The sequence below is a fragment of the Ctenopharyngodon idella genome, chromosome 7 (assembly GCF_019924925.1).
Source record: "Ctenopharyngodon idella isolate HZGC_01 chromosome 7, HZGC01, whole genome shotgun sequence".
Classification (NCBI taxonomy): domain Eukaryota; kingdom Metazoa; phylum Chordata; class Actinopteri; order Cypriniformes; family Xenocyprididae; genus Ctenopharyngodon; species Ctenopharyngodon idella.
The window spans coordinates 28,213,230-28,233,204 of NC_067226.1; the positions used below are offsets into that span (position 1 = coordinate 28,213,230).

The 19,975-nt window shown below is 35.9% G+C and overlaps 1 protein-coding gene across 3 annotated transcripts in view; it reads right to left on the bottom strand.

The window, feature by feature from the left end:
- LOC127515291 (titin-like) overlaps positions 1-19,975 on the bottom strand; it is a 438,556-nt gene that overhangs the window by 205,109 nt on the left and 213,472 nt on the right. For all 3 annotated transcript variants that reach the window (XM_051898786.1, XM_051898788.1, XM_051898787.1), the window contains exons 7-15: positions 13,603-13,935; positions 11,043-11,372; positions 9,169-9,426; positions 8,785-9,072; positions 6,617-6,874; positions 6,233-6,520; positions 4,016-4,273; positions 3,632-3,919; positions 1,511-1,789 (exon numbers count right to left, since the gene is read on the bottom strand). In XM_051898786.1, the coding sequence (XP_051754746.1) occupies positions 1,511-1,789; positions 3,632-3,919; positions 4,016-4,273; positions 6,233-6,520; positions 6,617-6,874; positions 8,785-9,072; positions 9,169-9,426; positions 11,043-11,372; positions 13,603-13,935 (2,580 nt within the window). The remainder of the gene's footprint in view (positions 1-1,510; positions 1,790-3,631; positions 3,920-4,015; positions 4,274-6,232; positions 6,521-6,616; positions 6,875-8,784; positions 9,073-9,168; positions 9,427-11,042; positions 11,373-13,602; positions 13,936-19,975) is intronic.

Sequence of the window (19,975 nt, forward strand, 5' to 3'; positions counted from 1 at the left end):
CAGAGTGACACCAAACAACTCGTGCAGAGCTGAATTAGGACAATACCCCTTATTAATCAGTATCCAAAAATGATCTCTGAAATTCTATCAGCACCTAAAATGCAGTGGACCGAGCTCATACAGACTGAACCCTGCAGTACCAGGAGCAGAACCTGCACACGAGCCCCTGAAACTACACCTAAACCAGCACAGCACAATCCGACCCAATCAATAAATACTAAATAAAAATAAATAAATACTAAATAAATAAATATATAAATAAAAAAGATGGAACTCTATTTACACCTGAAAAGAGATTATAAACCAGCAGAAAACCTGAGCTGTGTGAAAGAGCTCAAACTGAGAAAGACACTGAACAAATACAGTGTGATCAGTATCTGGCTATAGAGAGAGGACGGCACAGGCAGAGACAGCAGCCGCGAGAGCAGAGACTGTGTTCACTGTGCTCTCAGAGAGAGGTGGAGACAGAAGAACACTTCCTGATATATTGTGATTACTATCACAACATTAGATCTGCCTGTCTCACAAAATGTCAATAAATAGCACCAAATTTGATGGCATTATCAAATTCAGAAAAATTAAGACATATTTTGGGAGAAAACAGCTTGATCACAACAGCAGCAAAATATGTAGCAGCCTGTCACAAACCAAGAGAGTCAGCCAGCGGACAAAAATAAAGTCAGAAATATTCTTATCATGTCTGAATGTATGTTCAGTTTTGTTTGTTTGTTTTTTTATATTATGAATCATTGTCTTATTTCTTGTTTATAAAAAATGTATTTGTGTATTTATTTATTTATTATTTTTTTATGAATTATATAATCATTATTTTGTTCATTGCTCACTGTACAAGTAATGCCAATAAAGCTCATTTGAACTGAAATTGAATTGCGAGAGAGAGAGAGAGAGAGAGAGAGAGAGAGAGAGAGAGAGAGAGAGAGAGAGAGATCAGACAGAAGTTTTACCTCTCGCTCTGTAACATTTGTAAAGCATCACGATTGTCGCTAACAGATACGGACAAGCTGCCAGAAGAAACCAGAGGATGTTGAAGACAGAAATCTGACCTGAACGTGACACTGAAAAACAGAAACACAAGAACATTATTGAGCAACATTACGGAGCTCTTAAGGGCTTCAAAAAGTTTCTTGAGGAACCCAAAGTTTTGTGAGCGAATACAAAAGCTTTCAATATTTCTACTCCAATCTCATATTATTCCACCACCATAGAGCTCTGTATTATAGAGATAGTTCATTCAAAAAATTATATTCTATCAAAATTTACTCGCCCTCATATTGTTCAAACCTATATGAATTTCTTAATATAATTCTTAATATAAGTTATTCATTTTAATGTTTAAGGGTGACTGTTTCTCCTCTGAACACTCGTTCATCAGGTCGTACCGTCAGTACAGCTTTAGGACTCTCTACAAACACAAATTATTACATTTATTTAAAGTTTTAGATGTTCTGCAGATATTGTCTCTGATTTCACACACAGTTTTCTCTCTCACCTGTAACATTGACCCACAGTGCATCACTGTAGTTTGTGTAATAGACTGGTTTCCCTCTTCCAGCTCTACACCAGTACTGGCCTCCATCAGACACTGAATCAATCTTCAGTCTGTAGGAGTTTGTTTCTCTCTTCTCTGTCTCAGGGTTCAGTGTGTGTTTGTACCAGTAAAAGTCCCAGTATCCAGTGGACGGATCCATGCGACAGGTCAAAGTCACTGTGTTTCCTGTCAGTGCAGCTCCTGCAGGATCTGATGTGAGTTCAGGCTTTGGCTTTAGACCTGCAGGAGAACAAGAACAGATTCAGATCCTCGAGAGTCAGAGTTCACCTGTGTTTGACAAATCATTGAGTATTTGTCTGCAACAGTTGAAACAGAAGACAGTAAGTGTTGAAATACGGATCTTAGATGCATTAAACAGATCTGAATATCAACTACATCAAAAATGTTTGCAATTATTAGTAAAAACTAAATAAAAGTTGATATTTATATTCGGTCTATAAGTATCTTCTTTTACATTCACACAAATGTGGATTATACAGTATTTACATCATTTAAAAGTGTTAAAAAAAATTCACTTTTTTCAATTAGTAAAAGTAATGACTAGGTAACCTGTTCCTTTGTGTTTGATGAGTGATTTTCTTTTGAACATCTGGAGTTCATTTATTCTGTAATACTCAGTAAAATGATCCTGTATGTCTGCTGTGAAATAACTGGACAGTCTGAACTTTCTGTGTCTGAGCTACAATGTATTTTTCTGGTCACGTACGAAGTGCAGAGTTTTGACAGCAACAGCCATATTGTTTTTGCAGAGGTTCGTCTCTGTGAATCATTCTGTGTTAGTCTTTTTTCCTTTATTTCATAACATTAGTGATCAGAGATGTGTGGCAGCTGTCAGTAAATCTTCAAGAGATTGCATGTTTTGTTTATAAAGCGTGTTTGTCTCTGGACAGTAATGTTTGGGTTGTGCTCAGAACTAGTTACTCATGAATGCTGGTTAGAAAGTCTGTCTGATGTGCTGTGATGTCAGGATAATGTAGACTAAAATACTTGTCATTTTTGATGTAACAGTTTTTCTGTTCTTTTTGAGCTCTAAATGTTCCAGTCACCATGTCCTTCATTATAACAGCGATCAGCACATTTAAATATAGTTTAAAAAAATAAACAGTTTTGTTCTAAGCAAAAAAGACATACAGATTTTGAACAAAGAGGGTGAAAGAGATTGAAATGACTGAATTTTCATTTTCAAGTGAGTTAATTTTGAAACTTTGGTGTGAGTGTCGGATAAAATAAATCTTAAATCTAATGTTTGATGAACTGTAAATCATAATAAGATACAAAACAATGACAAGATCGTCTGAAAAGCAAAACAAAGCTGCATTCGTATAAAGACTCACAGATTCTCAGAAAGTGCGAGCAGCAAAAAAGTAATCACATATGGAAAGATGTTTTAACTATTAAAAAACTAACGTTACTGAATGGAAGTATATTTAGCTGTTGCTCAGGTTTGTGTTCACATGCGTCAGACAGACGTCTTCAGCTGTTGTGTCGTGTCTCAGTTTTATCAGCACTCTTGCCATGAGAGTTGTGTTTTTAAGATCACACTTCAGGTAAAATACTTCAGCTTTAAAATGCATTTTCAGATCTGCATTCAGTTTCATTGTTTTGTTCCTTCTAATTGTTTTGGACACGAGAACAGAGAGAAATAAATAAAATCAAGCCCTCAAAAGATGAGTGACAACTGTATCTATCAGCAGTGTGAATGAAACATCTGAGAGCGAAAGACTCTTGATTGCTTGTGTGATCATGATCATGTAGAGAGAGTTTATGAGGACAATGATGTTCAACTCACCCTTCACTGTGAGAGAAACAGAAGAGCTTGATCGTGTAAAAACTGATCTTCCATCTATTTGTCCTTTACACGTGTACCAACCCTGATCAGACTTAACAGCTTCAACAATACTGAGAGTGTCTCTGTTTACAGTGTAACGCTCAGACGTCTGTAACTTTGAACTTCCTTTGTATTTATTTAATGATAGGTGAGACAAAGTAAGCTCAAATTTACCTTGTTTTCTACTCAATGTCTTCAGGTTAAAGTGATGAGATGAAAAGATGAACACTCACCTGATACTGTCAGCATAACTCTGTCACTGATCTCTGAGTACTGTGGGGCTTTAGTCTGGGTTCCTCTACAGCTGTACACACCAGCATGAGACCAATCCACAGATGTGATTATATAGCTCTTGTCTTGTCCTGCGGTGTAATAGATCTGGACTTGTCTTCTGCTGTAATAATCTTTATACCAGTTGTACCGCCAGACTCCTGCCTCCTGTATGTCACATGTGAGAGTGACCGTCTCTCCTCTGAACACACGAACATCAGGCTGAACACGCACTACAGGTTTGGGTCTCTCTGTGAAAAGAGCAAACAACACACTTCATATTTGAATGATTTTAAACTCAAAATTAATTTTCACTAAAAAAATCTCCAAACTGAAAGAGCACTTACCTCTCACTGTTATCTTAATTGTATCACTGAGCTCTGTGTAGTAGTTTCCTCTCTCTGCTCTGCACTGGTATGTTCCTCCATCAGAGACTCTCACAGAACTGATTGTTTTAGTTGAATGATCAATGGATTCACGGTTTGAGTCTTTCCTCCAGAGAAACGTCCATCCAGTTGACTGTCCCACGTCACAGCTGAGAGTAACTGTGTCTCCAGTGAACACTGATCTCTGAGGCTTTACAGTCAGAATTGGCTTCGGTTTATCTGTAAGTGTACAGTGATTCAGTGTTGAGTTCATTTATAGGTGTTATTTGTCATACTTTTCAGTATTCTTCTGTTTTTATCATTCTTTTTTTATAGAGTAATCTATGTAATTTATTTTGATTTAAAGGGAAGTGTGTTTTTTTCTGCTCCTACAATAGTGACCAAACAGAACAGCAAAAATATACCGTAGATTTTGAGAAGGAAATTCTAGTGCTTTCAAACAATAATGTTAAAGTCTTGGGTAAGTTCAGGGAATATTAGTTCAAAGCAGGTTATGTGACAGACCTAAGGCAAGTTTATGAATAATTAAGTGGATAATCTCAACTTTTTAGCTTATTTATAATAAAAATAAATATGATAAATATCAGCCATATCATCTTTGCAAGCAGACTGCAATTCATCAAACAATTAGTGTTTATATGAATATAATAGTATAATCAGTAATAAAAAACTGATTAAAGTTTAAAGATTAAAAGATAAGTTTAAAAAATAATGATTGCACAACCGCCCAGGCAACAATCTGCACTAAGGATGTAAATTGCAAATTGAAAGGAGAAGTGTGACACGCTGCTTCCGTCTCCATGGAGATGGGTCTCATTTCGAAGGCTGCATCATCCGGAAGATGCATTTGTCGGCTGCATACGTCATTAAGGATGTCTTATTTCAGGACAGTAACCATTATAAAATTGATTGTTATTCCTAAAGTGTGATTTCTTTTGAACATCTGGAGTTTATCTTCCTCTGTATTACTCAGTAAATTGATCCTGTATGTCTGCTGTGAAATAACTGGACAGTCTGAACTTTCTGTGTCTGAGCTACAATGTATTTTTCTGGTCAAAATACTTGTCATTTTTGATGTAACAGTTTTTCTGTTCTTTTTGAGCTCTAAATGTTCCAGTCACCATGTCCTTCATTATAACAGCAATCAGCACATTTAAAAATAGTTAAAAGAATAAACAATTTTCTTCTAAGGAAAAAAGACATACAGAATTTGAACAAAGAGGGTGAAAGAGATTAAATGATGACTGAATTTTCATTTTCAAGTGAGTTAATTTTGAAACTTTGGTGTGAGTGTCGAACAAAATAAATCTTAAATCTAATGTTTGATGAACTGTAAATCATAATAAGATACAAAACAATGACAAGATCGTCTGAAAAGCAAAACAAAGCTGCATTCGTATAAAGACTCAGATTCTCAGAAAGTGCGAGCAGCAAAAAAGTAATTACATATGGAAAGATGTTTTAACTTTATTAAAAACTTTAACGTTACTGAATGGAAGGAACTGTGTAAAATATAATTAGCAGCCATTAACACAGAAGTATATTTAACTGTTGCTCAGGTTTGTGTTCACATGCGTCAGACAGACGTCTTCAGCTTTTATGTCGTGTCTCGGTTTTATCAGCACTCTTGCCATGAGAGTTGTGTTTTTAAGATCACACTTCAGGTAAAATACTTCAGCTTTAAAATGCATTTTCAGATCTGCATTCAGTTTCATTGTTTTGTTCCTTCTAATTGTTTTGGACACGAGAACAGAGAGAAATAAATAAAATCAAGCCCTGAAAAGAGGAGTGACAACTGTATCTATCAGCAGTGTGAATGAAACATCTGAGAGCGAAAGACTCTTGATTGCTTGTGTGATCATGATCATGTAGAGAGAGTTTATGAGGACAATGATGTTCAACTCACCCTTCACTGTGAGAGAAACAGAAGAGCTTGATCGTGTAAAAACTGATCTTCCATCTATTTGTCCTTTACACGTGTACCAACCCTGATCAGACTTAACAGCTTTAACAATACTGAGAGTGTCTCTGGTTACAGTGTAACGCTCAGACGTCTGTAACTTTGAACTTCCTTTATATTTATTTAATGATAGGTGAGACAAAGTAAGCTCAAATTTACCTTGTTTTCTACTCAATGTCTTCAGGTTAAAGTGATGAGATGAAAAGATGAACACTCACCTGATACTGTCAGCATAACTCTGTCACTGATCTCTGAGTACTGTGGGGCTTTAGTCTGGGTTCCTCTACAGCTGTACACACCAGCATGAGACCAATCCACAGATGTGATTATATAGCTCTTGTCTTGTCCTGCGGTGTAATAGATCTGGACTTGTCTTCTGCTGTAATAATCTTTATACCAGTTGTACCGCCAGACTCCTGCCTCCTGTATGTCACATGTGAGAGTGACCGTCTCTCCTCTGAACACACGAACATCAGGCTGAACACGCACTACAGGTTTGGGTCTCTCTGTGAAAAGAGCAAACAACACACTTCATATTTGAATGATTTTAAACTCAAAATTAATTTTCACTAAAAAAATCTCCAAACTGAAAGAGCACTTACCTCTCACTGTTATCTTAATTGTATCACTGAGCTCTGTGTAGTAGTTTCCTCTCTCTGCTCTGCACTGGTATGTTCCTCCATCAGAGACTCTCACAGAACTGATTGTTTTAGTTGAATGATCAATGGATTCACGGTTTGAGTCTTTCCTCCAGAGAAACGTCCATCCAGTTGACTGTCCCACGTCACAGCTGAGAGTAACTGTGTCTCCAGTGAACACTGAACTCTGAGGCTTTACAGTCAGATTTGGCTTCGGTTTATCTGTAAGTGTACAGTGATTCAGTGTTGAGTTCATTTATAGGTGTTATTTGTCATACTTTTCAGTATTCTTCTGTTTTTATCATTCTTTTTTATAGAGTAATCTATGTAATTTATTTTGATTTAAAGGGAAGTGTGTTTTTTTCTGCTCCTACAATAGTGACCAAACAGAACAGCAAAAATATACCGTAGATTTTGAGAAGGAAATTCTAGTGCTTTCAAACAATAATGTTAAAGTCTTGGGTAAGTTCAGGGAATATTAGTTCAAAGCAGGTTATGTGACAGACCTAAGGCAAGTTTATGAATAATTAAGTGGATAATCTCAACTTTTTAGCTTATTTATAATAAAAATAAATATGATAAATATCAGCCATATCATCTTTGCAAGCAGACTGCAATTCATCAAACAATTAGTGTTTATATGAATATAATAGTATAATCAGTAATAAAAAACTGATTAAAGTTTAAAGATTAAAAGATAAGTTTAAAAAATAATGATTGCACAACCGCCCAGGCAACAATCTGCACTAAGGATGTAAATTGCAAATTGAAAGGAGAAGTGTGACACGCTGCTTCCGTTTCCATGGAGATGTGTCTCATTTCGAAGGCTGCGTCATCCGGAAGATGCATTTGTCGGCTGCATACGTCATTAAGGATGTCTTATTTCAGGACAGTAACCATTATAAAATTGATTGTTATTCCTAAAGTGTGATTTCTTTTGAACATCTGGAGTTTATCTTCCTCTGTATTACTCAGTAAATTGATCCTGTATGTCTGCTGTGAAATAACTGGACAGTCTGAACTTTCTGTGTCTGAGCTACAATGTATTTTTCTGGTCAAAATACTTGTCATTTTTGATGTAACAGTTTTTCTGTTCTTTTTGAGCTCTAAATGTTCCAGTCACCATGTCCTTCATTATAACAGCGACCAGCACATTTAAAAATAGTTAAAAGAATAAACAATTTTCTTCTAAGGATGACTGAATTTTCATTTTCAAGTGAGTTAATTTTGAAACTTTGGTGTGAGTGTCGAACAAAATAAATCTTAAATCTAATGTTTGATGAACTGTAAATCATAATAAGACACAAAACTTTGACAAGATCGTCTGAAAAGCAAAACAAAGCTGCATTCGTATAAAGACTCAGATTCTCAGAAAGTGCGAGCAGCAAAAAAGTAATTACATATGGAAAGATGTTTTAACTTTATTAAAAACTTTAACGTTACTGAATGGAAGGAACTGTGTAAAATATAATTAGCAGTCATTAACACAGAAGTATATTTAACTGTTGCTCAGGTTTGTGATCACATGCGTCAGACAGACGTCTTCAGCTTTTATGTCGTGTCTCGGTTTTATCAGCACTCTTGCCATGAGAGTTGTGTTTTTAAGATCACACTTCAGGTAAAATACTTCAGCTTTAAAATGCATTTTCAGATCTGCATTCAGTTTCATTGTTTTGTTCCTTCTAATTGTTTTGGACACGAGAACAGAGAGAAATAAATAAAATCAAGCCCTGAAAAGAGGAGTGACAACTGTATCTATCAGCAGTGTGAATGAAACATCTGAGAGCGAAAGACTCTTGATTGCTTGTGTGATCATGATCATGTAGAGAGAGTTTATGAGGACAATGATGTTCAACTCACCCTTCACTGTGAGAGAAACAGAAGAGCTTGATCGTGTAAAAACTGATCTTCCATCTATTTGTCCTTTACACGTGTACCAACCCTGATCAGACTTAACAGCTTCAACAATACTGAGAGTGTCTCTGTTTACAGTGTAACGCTCAGACGTCTGTAACTTTGAACTTCCTTTGTATTTATTTAATGATAGGTGAGACAAAGTAAGCTCAAATTTACCTTGTTTTCTACTCAATGTCTTCAGGTTAAAGTGATGAGATGAAAAGATGAACACTCACCTGATACTGTCAGCATAACTCTGTCACTGATCTCTGAGTACTGTGGGGCTTTAGTCTGGGTTCCTCTACAGCTGTACACACCAGCATGAGACCAATCCACAGATGTGATTATATAGCTCTTGTCTTGTCCTGCGGTGTAATAGATCTGGACTTGTCTTCTGCTGTAATAATCTTTATACCAGTTGTACCGCCAGACTCCTGCCTCCTGTATGTCACATGTGAGAGTGACCGTCTCTCCTCTGAACACACGAACATCAGGCTGAACACGCACTACAGGTTTGGGTCTCTCTGTTAAAAGAGCAAACAACACACTTCATATTTGAATGATTTTAAACTCAAAATTAATTTTCACTAAAAAAATCTCCAAACTGAAAGAGCACTTACCTCTCACTGTTATCTTAATTGTATCACTGAGCTCTGTGTAGTAGTTTCCTCTCTCTGCTCTGCACTGGTATGTTCCTCCATCAGAGACTCTCACAGAACTGATTGTTTTAGTTGAATGATCAATGGATTCACGGTTTGAGTCTTTCCTCCAGAGAAACGTCCATCCAGTTGACTGTCCCACGTCACAGCTGAGAGAAACTGTGTCTCCAGTGAACACTGATCTCTGAGGCTTTACAGTCAGAATTGGCTTCGGTTTATCTGTAAGTGTACAGTGATTCAGTGTTGAGTTCATTTATAGGTGTTATTTGTCATACTTTTCAGTATTCTTCTGTTTTTATCATTCTTTTTTATAGAGTAATCTATGTAATTTATTTTGATTTAAAGGGAAGTGTGTTTTTTTCTGCTCCTACAATAGTGACCAAACAGAACAGCAAAAATATACCGTAGATTTTGAGAAGGAAATTCTAGTGCTTTCAAACAATAATGTTAAAGTCTTGGGTAAGTTCAGGGAATATTAGTTCAAAGCAGGTTATGTGACAGACCTAAGGCAAGTTTATGAATAATTAAGTGGATAATCTCAACTTTTCAGCTTATTTATAATAAAAATAAATATGATAAATATCAGCCATATCATCTTTGCAAGCAGACTGCAATTCATCAAACAATTAGTGTTTATATGAATATAATAGTATAATCAGTAATAAAAAACTGATTAAAGTTTAAAGATTAAAAGATAAGTTTAAAAAATAATGATTGGACAACCGCCCAGGCAACAATCTGCACTAAGGATGTAAATTGCAAATTGAAAGGAGAAGTGTGACACGCTGCTTCCGTTTCCATGGAGATGTGTCTCATTTCGAAGGCTGCGTCATCCGGAAGATGCATTTGTCGGCTGCATACGTTATTAAGGATGTCTTATTTCAGGACAGTAACCATTATAAAATTGATTGTTATTCCTAGTGAAGTGTAAATTGCTGTAGCTTCCTTATTTGGATTGTAGTGGTCAGTTTACATTCAACTTTTAAAACGAGACACAGATGACTCCAGGATTTGGTGCTCTGCTGAGATCGAGGATGTCTTTGTGTGTTCAACATGAGCTCTGAGTTGACTGAACTTACTCCCATTGGGAATTTTGAAACCGATAACCACGAGAGGTTTAGGTTAATCAACGGAGTTCAGGGTTGATAGGATGGTAAGTAAAACCTGCTTTCTGGAACAGCCTGTGCTTTTGTCACTTTACTGTTACTGGTTATAGTTTAAACATCTGCAAAAAGGACTAAGCAATCACAATTCTGTATGCAGATAAATTAAAGAATGAAAAGATCAGAAGGAAAATGGTCATTTGTATTTTGATCGCTGAAGTTAATCGAGATTTTCAGACTTGAACATTACATTTCTCCTAAAACACTTCTAAAAATATAATCACACACACAAGGCTGAAATTATCAGCAAAAGAATATTGATGTTGGAGCTTCAACATAATACGGGCAAAACATCTGTGTCCTATGCAAGACATTTCTTTTTTTGTACTAATTACATCAAAAATGTTTTAATTATGGGTAAAAACTAAATGAATAACTGATATTCATATCTATGTATATTCTTTTGCACAACTGCAGGTTGTACAATATAATTCAAGAAAGTAAAAAAGAGTGCCAATATAAACTTGCAATGTGATGATGTGTGTCAGTTTGAATCATTTATTGTGGCATAATATGATCTGTTTCACATTAAGAGATAGGTATAATACAGTATATAATATGCTGAATTCAGTAAGCAGTAAGATAGTTTTACATTCTGAGCAAAACCTCAGTCTCTTGATTGGATGTGTGATCACAGTAGAGAGTTTATGAGGACAATGATGTTCAACTCACCCTTCACAGAGAGAGAAACAGAGCTTGAATGTGATGAGTTTGGTCTGCCATCTCTCAGTCCTCTACACCAGTACTGACCCTGATCAGATGTAACAGCTCCAACAATACTGAGAGTGTCTCTGTTTACAGTGTGACGCTCAGACGCCTGTAACATTGAACTGCCTTTATACCACTCATATCTCCACTCATGTGTCCAGTATCTCCTGTCATCTCTCTGGTAATTTCTCCAGGTCCAGTCACTGTAAGTCTCTATCACACACTTCAGATTGACTGTCTCTCCAGTGAATACAGATCTGTCTGGTGTCACAGTCAGTGTAGATGTGGGTGAATCTGTGAAGAAACACAAATGTGTTCATATTTTGTTCATATCAACTAAATGGTTTTATGCAAATTTCGCTGAGAACATTAAAATCTTGTAGATTCTGTATAAACTGACTTTATTTCCACTAGTAAAGGTATTGACCTGCTCCTTTGTTTTTGATGAGTGATTTGAGGAGTGATTCATCTGAAGTTTGCTTTCTTCTGTAAAACTGTAAAATGATCCAGTATGTCTGCTGAAATAACTGGACAGTCTGAACTTTCTCTGTCTTTCTGGTCACATGCAATGGAGTTTAGACAGTGACAGCCTTTTTTCTCTTTTCTTTCTCTTTCTGCAGAATATCAGTGATCAGAGATGTCTGTAAACTGTCAGTAAACAGAGGCTTCATGTTTTGTTTCTAAACTGTCTCTGGACAGGATGATGGAGACTAAAATTATCTTCATGATTTCTGTCATATAGAGTCATTAGACTTATTTTATGATTCATTTATTGTGCTTTTGTTTTCTTTTTGAACTCTGAAAGCTCAGAATCTTACCCATTATAATAGCAATCAGCACATTATTAAAAAATGTTCTGAAGAAAAACATACAGATTTGGAGGACATGAGGGAGATTAAATTAATTTTTATTTTCATGTGAGCTAATGTTGTAACTTTGAGTGTTGGATGAAATAAATATTAATTCTAATGTCTAATGATAGACAGTTGATGAACTTTCAGTCATAATCAGGGACAAAACGATGACAGGATCATCTGAAAAGTAACACAAAGCTGCATTTGTATACAAACAAAGATTTCAGTAAGTCCAAGCAGCAATAAAAAGATGTTTAATGTTATTGAATGGAGTGTAATTATTGACCATTAACACAGAAGTATTTTTATCTGTCGTCTCTCTGTTTTATCAGCACTTCATGAGTGTTGTGTTTTTAATGTCACTTAATGTTAAAAATACTTCAGCTTTAAAATGCATTTAAAGCATCTCAGATCTCCATTCAGTTTCATTCTGTTTTGCTCCTTCAAAAATGGTTTTGAACACGAGAACAGAGAAAACTAGAATGTACATTTCCTGAAGAAAATGTGAGTTGTGTTTGCAGTGGCAAAACTTGGCACTGAGCAGATGCTACAGTGTTCTTCACGATTGCAGGAGAGCCAACCACCATGTCTGTACGATGTTGTGGAGCTGAGATATGGCTTCTTGATGTTGCAATATGATTGCTAGGGTGCTCTAAACTGTTGCTAGGGTGTGGCTACACAGTTACCATGGTGATATTTACAGACTGTTTTCTCACCCAAAACAAAAGACCCCCATACCCCCCCCCATGTCTGTACCAAGTTCTGGTGCTGAGATATGGGTTATTTATGTGTTTGTACGGTTGCTAGGGTACTCTAAATGGTTTCTAGGGTGAGGTTATACAGTATATGGGGTGATATTTAAAGAAGACTGTTTGCCAGTCTGCCAGCCGTGTTTCTACAATATTCTGGTGCTGAAATATGGCTTGTTATTTTTGTTATGCAGATGCTAGGGTGCTTTAAGTGGTTTCTAGGGCGTGGCTATGAAGTTATGTCATGTCACTACTTATTGGCTGCTTCAGAGGGTGTTCTGAGTGGCTGCTTAGGGAGTTGCAAGGCAGTTGCTAGGGTGTTGTTATGCAGTTGCTAAGGTGTTCTGAGTTGTTGCTAGGTGGTTGCTAGGGCATTCTGGCTCGTTGCTATGGTGTTGCTAGGGTGTTCTGGTGGGTTGCTAAGGTGTTGCTAGGCAGTTGCTAGGGTGTTCTGGGTGGTTGTTATGGTGTTGCTAGGCAGTTGCTAGAGTGTTCTGGGTGGTTGCTAAGGTATTGCTAGGCGGATGCTAGGATATCCTGGGTGAGAAACAGCACACCTCTCCTCAATAATCTGCATGATTTGACGCCACATTCATGGGTCTATGACAAACGGAGCGGGACGAGTAGCGCACCAAAGTTTTGTCCCGATGAAGAAGAATAATAAGTTTGCAAAAGAACAATATGCTTTGCCTTTGGCAAGCACCACTAATAAAACAGAATCACCACTAATTAAACAACCCTCAAAAGAGAGATGGACTGTAACACTGTCAATGTCAACAAGATGGTCTGTCCAAAGCACAAGCCCTTCAAAAGAAGAGTGAGAACCGTATCATCAGTGTGAATGTAACACCTGAGAGTGAAAGACTCTCGATTGGTTGTGTGATTAAAGAGAGTTTAGGAGGACAATGATGTTCAACTCACCCTTCACAGAGAGAGAAACAACAGAGCTTGATTGTGATGAGTTTGGTCTTCCATCTCTCAGTCCTCTACACCAGTACTGACCCTGATCAGATGTAACAGCTTCAACAATACTGAGAGTGTCTCTGGTTACAGTGTGACACTCAGACTTCTGTAACTTTGAACTGCCTTTATACCACTCATATCTCCACTCATGTGTCCAGTCTCTCCAGTCATCTCTATGGTAATTTCTCCAGATCCAGTATCTGTAAGTCTCTATCACACACTTCAGATTGACTGTCTCTCCAGTGAATACAGATCTGTCTGGAGTCACAGTCAGTGTAGATGTGGGTGAATCTGTGAAAAAACACAAAAACATATGTGAGTCAATCAGCTCTTTCAGAGATAATATTTTTAAGATGTTTTGGAAAGCTATGCAGTTTATACTTTATTTTATGCCGTATTTCATAGTATTTGATCTGTTTTGCTCATTTTCACCAATATCATTTGAGAACGAATCTAAACATGATATTGATTTAATACAAACGTTCATTAAACAAGAAGTTAAAATTAAGTGACTTACATTTTAGAAACAATTTTAAACAGAAGTTTTTTTTTTTTTTGCTATTTCAGCAAAGATTTATTTTGTTGTTAGTGATTTCATTTTATCGGTAACTGCTCTATATAGTGTCTTATTATTCTAATTGTATTTATTGATTAAATATAAGACATTTCTCAGGCATTATATGTGGATCTTTTAGATGAATTTGAGGTGTGCAGGTCTAGCCTTGCTTCACTCAGTTTCAACCCCTCAAAATCTTGGTCTTATCTTGGTCTCAACAGGGAACGTTCTCATAACTTTGGCTAACGTTCCTGCAAAGTTCTCTCAAAGTTATGAACAAATGTTCTTCCAGTAATGTTAACAGAATGTTTGTTCAATGTTATCTGGTCTTTAATAATGTTCTCAAAATGTTAACATTATTTATACATCCTTTGTAGTTTTTTTTTTTTTAAATGTCCCCATAATGTTGGGAGAAAACGTTCTTGAAACATCCTTTAAACATTTAGAATGAAAACAAACTTCAAATGAATAATGTTGTGTTTTCTGTTTTAAAAGAGTGAAAACATGTTTTTAAAACATTTACTAAGAGCAAATGTTATGAATACACATAAGAACATTAAATACCAACAACAATAGAGAGGGAAAAAAAACATTCTATGTCTCGAAACTCATTTTATTAATTTAAAAATGGCCAACTTTTATTTAAAACAATTAAAACCAGTATATACTTAGTATAATTTGATTTACCTTCTTCCACCAATAAAGCTATTAATAAAATAGGTATTATTCATTTAAAAATGTACACTTTTATATGACCTAATAAATAAATACTGTAAGCATTGAAATAAATTATAAAATCTGAAGACTATTTAAAATAGTTTTTAATAAAACTATTCAAGTGTAAATTGTATAATAATTTTAACTAAAACATACAAAATAAGGCAGAATTTAAATATAGGCCCAATCGGCACAATATACCCTTTGGCACATAACGTTCGGAGTGGACAGATGTATTTTCGGTCACAGAAAAAAAAAAAATGTACTAGAAAAAAATATGATTAAAATCTGGATAAAATCTTATTTCACTGAAAAACAGTTTTGTACCTGTCTTTCTAAGAATAAAAGGATTTAACACTTATTCCTGAGGTACTTGGTGCATCTCCTCTTCTCTTCGCTATTTTGAATGTATGATGCAATATCTCAAAACAACAAAGAGATACAAAGACAATATTTAAATGTAATTAATGCTTTGGGGGTTCACCACTTGGAGGTTGGGACATGGTACAACAACTTAAATGGTTCAAAATGGCTTCCAAATATCTGTCCACTCTAGTGGACTCCATGCATGAAAGGGGTTTTAAACAATGGCTTAATGTTGGATGTTACAGCAAAATCCCCCGTGTTTAATGAACAGAGATCAGTGTGACAGTTACTGATGAAAGACAAATAAACTAACAAAAGTCAAGGGCCCGACTAAAGCAAACACATTTAAATGAAATCTTCAACATTTAAACCTCTGTTAGTACTTCTGATGAATGACAGAAATACAGTCAAACTTTAATCACTTAATTATCTCATTAACTGCAGTTGCTTCAGTGTTACTTTGACACTCTTGGCCTCATATAGACATCGATGTTCATTTAACACTGAGGATTTTGCTGTGCATCACGTCACTATGACATTCTCCATTGTAGTAATTAGTAAAGTTTTCGAGGAGGACTTTACTGTGAAGAATGTTGAGTTATTAATAAAAAAGTTGAAATAATGTTTCAGGAACATCAAACATTTAAATGACATTCAAAATTAAGGAAACTGGACATTTAAACGTTTCCAAAACCAAAACAGAATGTTTGGAAAACCTTTTAAGAACAAATATTTGTTAGCTGGGAACACATTCTGGTCTCGGTCTCAGTTTGTGGTCTCGACTACAACAACAATTATCTGTAAGTCACGTCATTCTCTCTGACTTCAGTACAAAACTCATCTGTATTGAACTCTCTTGCTCAAGTCCTTCTATTCTCATCATATTGTGACTATAACCGTTATCCATAGTGACAGTGACTAAAGTAAATATCAAAGATGGAGACTCCCATAACACAGAAAATCACAATTTACATAATTTTATAATAAACCAGAACCTCCACAAAACACGTGTGTAGTAACTGAATAATGACTAAAAATAAAATTCTTCAGTTCCTTATAACAACAGATGTGGTGGAAATATTAATTTTAAGTGATCATTAAACAGATCTGAATATGAACACTCACCTGATACAGTCAGTGTAACAGCAGCACTGATGTCTGTCTGTGAGTCTGATCTCTCTCCTCTACAGCTGTATTTACCACTGTGAGACACTTGAGCTGTGAAACTGAACTCTGCTGTTGTTGTATAATAAGGGTTTTCATCTTTAAACCATCTGTATGTCCACTGAATGTTTCCTCCTCCCTGTAAGTCACATGTGAGAGTGACTGTCTCTTCTCTGAACACACGCTGATCTGGCGTCACCTTCACTACAGGTTTTACTGATAAACATAGAAGTAAATATTGAAAAGCATTGCAGTATCAAGATCACGGTCATGAACTCAAAACATCCTTAGGAGAAAAACACTATTAAATTAAAAATCTAGTTTGCTTGTAAATTGTAATAATTACATCAAAACTGTATGTAAGTATTGGTAAAAACTAAATGAAACTGATATATTTATCCAGTCTGTCCTTTGAATTATTTTTCTACCTATTCTGACCAGTAGATGGTGCTGTTTACAGTCAGAATGTTTTAAAAGATCTGAAAAGAAATTGGGAACTTCTTTTCTCGAGCCTTTATCTCTCCCAGCCCTTCAAACCAAACCATACTGAATGAATAAAGCTAAGCATAGTTGGTGCACAAGATCTTAATGACACAGTCATTGATTACAGTGAACATTACAACTGCAGCACCTCAGAGACTTGAACAACTCTCACTGTGCAGAACTCATTTCTGTTTTATACAGTGGATTATGATCTTTTGAAATCAATGTCTGACTGAACTATGTTACAACTGCAAGACTGTTTGATTAATTGAATAAATATCAGATTTCTGTAATGTTTTTTGTAGCATAAGGAACTACAGTCAGATGATTCTGTGAAATGTGCAAAACATGGACATAAAACATCAGCAAAGAGGGAGAACAATTGTGGGATCTGGATGTATCCATGTAGACAAATAAACAACTATAACACAATTCACATTAGTTTTAAAAAGAAAATCAATTTTACTGTAGTACTGCACAGTACCTTCAGCACATTGATTGAGTCCAGAGTGGATGAAGGACATCAGCACTAAAAGTAGAAGAAACAAAGATATGAAGCATTTCCATCACTTCAACACAATGTAAATCACACACTGAAACATGTCTAGAGTTTATTCTACATGAACTGAAAGTGTTTTTCTGTTCTGATTAGGGCTGGGCGATACAGCTAAAAAAATTATCACGATATAATGTTTCATATTGATCGGTATCGAAAATTATTGAAAAAATTTTAGTAGAAAAAAAATGTTTGAATTTAACCAATGCATATTTAATTAAGGCAAACAACATAATTTTTAAACAAAACTAAATAAAATGTAAACAAATCTTTCTTACATTTTATATGAAGATTAAATAAATAAGTGTTAAAGAAACTTAGAGCTGCACAATTCTGGATAAATTGAGAATTTTTTTTTTTTTTTTTTTTTTTTCAAACCGAGATCACAATTCTGAATGTCAACTAAACAAAATAACGTAAATTACTAGAGGTTCTGACAAAATATTAATTGCTGCAGTCTTTTATAAAAATTTAAATATATTTGAATTAATTATTTTAAAAAATCTGTTTGGATGTATGATTCAATGACGCCCATAAATACTCTTGTTTCATTACTGGATGAATCAGTGTATTTGAAAGAATCTGTTGAATGAAGGTTCAACGTCAAATACATTTTTTAACAGTCACTTATCGCCACCTGGTGGTGAAACAATGTAATCGATTAACGCGTCATTTTCAGCGCTTCAAGTTTCTTTCAAAAGCTGATTTGCTCTATTTTGATCGATAACATAGACATTAGTATTTATATCTGAACTATAAACTTTTCTCTCAGTACTTCTGTGATAATTTGAATATTTGTAACACAGAAATAAAGATACTATGTGGTTAAAAACACTGTTTGTGCAGCTGTTCATACCGACATGACAACTGCTCTCTCTTAAGACGAACTTTGAAGCAGATCAACTGTAAGACGTAAGGAAACCATGAAACTGCCTCAGACGAGCTGACATGTCCTTTTGTATTCACAATCTCCTCGTCGCCGGCAGGTACAGCACTCATTTTCATGTGTCTCTGTGTTCTGATCTCACAACTGAACTCCACAGCAAGGGACGGAGCGAGCTTGAGAGTTGTTCATGCAACCGAACTTCATGTCTGTTTACATTTTAATGCATTTAAGTGAAACTATATCGAGAGTTTATCGAACATATTTTCTATCGTTATCGAATAAGACGTACCGTCGATAAATATCGATACCGTTTTAATGCCCAGGCCTAGTTCTGATGCTCATCCAGGTGAGAACTGATGGTTTATTCTCCAGCATTTAACATCACCACACACAATGACTTCACAGGACTCATGAACTGATACGAGAGTCGATTCACTGATGATTCACTGATGATTCACTGATGCTCAACAACAGAAGCAGTTTGAACCACTGAGCTTCACAACATTCAACATATGATGTTATTCTCATCAGCTAATGTAATGTCAGACTGTGGTTTCAGTAGTGCTTCTGCAATGTAGTCCTTCACTTGTTTTGTGTTTCTGAAGTTTCATATGCGTTTTGCTCCCTCTTCTTGTAGGCCTATTTTGCTTTTCTATTTCTATTTATCAATTTTATATAATTCCCTGTTTGCTTCCCCTGTTTGTGTTTGCTCATTTAAAAAAACAAAAAAACAAACAAAACAAACATGAAAGACACTATAAAAATGTATATAGAATGATGCATTTACATACAGTGGGTACGGAAAGTATTCAGACCCCCTTAATTTTTTTCACTCTTTGTTATATTGCAGCCATTTGCTAAAATCATTTAAGTTCATTTTTTCCCTTCATTAATGTACACACAGCACCCCATATTGACAGAAAAAAAACACAGAATTGTTGACATTTTTGCACATTTATTAAAAAAAGAAAAACTGAAATATCACATGGTCCTAAGTATTCAGACCCTTTGCTGTGACACTCATATTTAACTCAGGTGCTGTCCATTTCTTCTGATCATCCTTGAGATGGTTCTACACCTTCATTTGAGTCCAGCCGTGTTTGATTATACTGATTGGACTTGATTAGGGAAGCCACACACCTGTCTATATAAGACCTTACAGCTCACAGTGCATGTCAGAGCAAATGAGAATCATGAGGTCAAAGGAACTGCCTGAAGAGCTCAGAGACAGAATTGTGGCAAGGCACAGATCTGGCCAAGGTTACAAAAAAAATTCTGCTGCACTTAAGGTTCCTAAGAGCACAGTGGCCTCCATAATCCTTAAATGGAAGACGTTTGGGACGACCAGAACCCTTCCTAGAGCTGGCCGTCCGGCCAAACTGAGCTATCGGGGGAGAAGAGCCTTGGTGAGAGAGGTAAAGAAGAACCCAAAGATCACTGTGGCTGAGCTCCAGAGATGCAGTCGGGAGATGGGAGAAAGTTGTAGAAAGTCAACCATCACTGCAGCCCTCCACCAGTCGGGGCTTTATGGCAGAGTGGCCCGACGGAAGCCTCTCCTCAGTGCGAGACACATGAAAAAACACCTGAAGGACTCCAAGATGGT